The sequence below is a fragment of the Hypanus sabinus genome, unplaced genomic scaffold (genome assembly GCF_030144855.1).
Source record: "Hypanus sabinus isolate sHypSab1 unplaced genomic scaffold, sHypSab1.hap1 scaffold_2167, whole genome shotgun sequence".
Classification (NCBI taxonomy): Eukaryota; Metazoa; Chordata; class Chondrichthyes; order Myliobatiformes; family Dasyatidae; genus Hypanus; species Hypanus sabinus.
The window spans coordinates 291-2,500 of record NW_026780274.1 but is presented as its reverse complement, the minus strand read 5'-3'; the positions used below and the strand labels follow the sequence as shown (position 1 = coordinate 2,500).

Sequence of the window (2,210 nt, the reverse complement as noted above, 5' to 3'; positions counted from 1 at the left end):
TCAGCGATTCAGGAACAGCTTCTTCCCCTCCGCCATCAGGGAGGAGGTACAGGAGCCTGAAGACACACACTCAGTGATTCAGGAACAGCTTCTTCCCCTCCGCCATCAGGGAGGAGGTACAGGAGCCTGAAGACACACACTCAGCGATTCAGGAACAGCTTCTTCCCCTCCGCCATCAGGGAGGAGGTACAGGAGCCTGAAGACACACACTCAGCGATTCAGGAACAGCTTCTTCCCCTCCGCCATCAGGGAGGAGGTTACAGGAGCCTGAAGACACACACTCAGCGATTCAGGAACAGCTTCTTCCCCTCCGCCATCAGGGAGGAGGTACAGGAGCCTGAAGACACACACTCAGCGATTCAGGAACAGCCTCTTCCCCTCCGCCATCCGATTTCTGAATGGACGTTGAACCGGCGAACACTCCCTCACTACTTTTGTTGGACAAGTGATTTAATGTGGCTCCTTTACACATAAATACCTACTGTAGTTCACAGTAGCTGAATATTTTAATGTACTGCAAGACGACAAATTCCCCGACGTGTGCCGGTGATATTAAACCCGATTCTGGCGATAACTTTTAAAAAATCAATCCTCCTTTTTTCGCATTTTCGGAGTCTGTGGAACACCGGCGGGCCGATGTGGGGCTTACTGAGCAGGCCGGCGAGGGGACTGACCCTCAGGGCTGCAACTGGTGACGTGGACGTCCCGGGATCACAGGCGTACAGTCAGCCTTACTTATCAAAGCACACGTGACGAACGGGCTGGACGGAGGTAGCGGGTCAGTGATCTCTCCTCGCCCCGAGAGCCGGCTCCCCCTCCCGAATCCCGGCTCCAGGCCCTCCCTCCGTCGGGGGCAGGCCGATCTCCACGCTGCGGACTCTGGGCTGGGCCGCCCCCCCCTCCCTCGGCGCCTCCAGGCACAGGACGCCGTCGTGGGACAGGGAGGCCCGGACCAGCAGGGGGTCCACGTCCAGTGGGAGGACGTAGGTGCGCCGGAACTGGCGGGAGACGAAGCCGTGACCGTCCAGCTTCTGCGGGTGGCTCCCGGCCACCTCCAGCAGGTTGTCCACCGTGCGGACGGACAGCTCGTCCGGCAGGAACTGGCAGACGTCCAGCAACACCTGGAACTTGTGGTCGCTGGTGGCGATCTCCGAGAAGCCCCGGTCCAGCTGCTTGTTGATTCGCGGCCTGATGTAGTAGCCGTGGTACAAAGTCGGGGCAAGAACATCCTCTGGTGACAGACCTGAGGAAGGAGTGCAAGTTGCACACTTACTAGTGATAGATTTACACGACAGGAGACAATCAAAACAGAATCTGCTGGTGTTTGTGGATGATTTGCTGTTGATACATAGATTGGAGGTGTAGTGGACAGTGAGGAAGGTTTTCAAAGCTTGCAGAGGGATCTGGACCAGCTGGGAAAATGGGCTGACAAATGGCAGATGGAGTTTAATGCAGACAAGTGTGAGGTATTGCAGTTTGGAAGGAAAAACCAGGGTAGAACATACAAGGTAAATGGTAGGGCACTGTGGAGTGTGGTAGAACAGAGGGATCTGGGAATACAGATACATAATTCCCTAAAAGTGGCGTCACAGGTCGATAGGGTCGTAAAGAGAGCTTTTGGTACATTGGACTTTATAAATCACAGTATTGAGTATAAGAGTTGGAACGTTATGGTGAGGTTGTATAAGGCATTGGTGAGGCGAATTTGGAGCATTGTGTGCAGTTTTGGTCACCGAATTACAGGAAGGATATTAATCAGGTTGAAAGAGTGCAGAGAAGGTTTACAACGATGTTGCCGGGACTTGAGAAACTGAGTTACAGAGAAAGGTTGAATAGGTTAGGACTTTATTCCCTGGAGCGTAGCAGAATGAGGGGAGACTTGACAGAGGTGTATAAAATTATGATGGGTATAGATAGAGTGAATGCAAGCAGGCTTTTTCCACTGAGGCCAGGGGAGAAAAATACACTCACATAGACACACACATGCACACACATACACACATAGACACACACACACGCACACTCTCACACACACACACACACAGACACACACCCACAGACACTCACAGACACACACCACACAGACAGACAGACAGACACACAGACACACACAGACACTCACAGACACACACACACATACACACTCTCACACACATTCCTACTCACAGACACCCACACAGACAGACACTCACAGGCACACACACACACAG

General features: G+C 52.9%; 1 protein-coding gene across 1 annotated transcript; it reads right to left on the bottom strand.

The window, feature by feature from the left end:
- Positions 1-134: 134 nt before the first annotated feature.
- Positions 135-1,243, bottom strand: LOC132387744 (heat shock protein beta-2-like; the record flags this gene model as incomplete). The annotated part of the gene is made up of 1 exon (XM_059960104.1): positions 135-1,243. A coding segment is annotated over one exon (464 nt), but the record flags the coding sequence as incomplete, so codon positions are not given.
- Between the last annotated feature and the right edge of the window lie 967 nt (positions 1,244-2,210).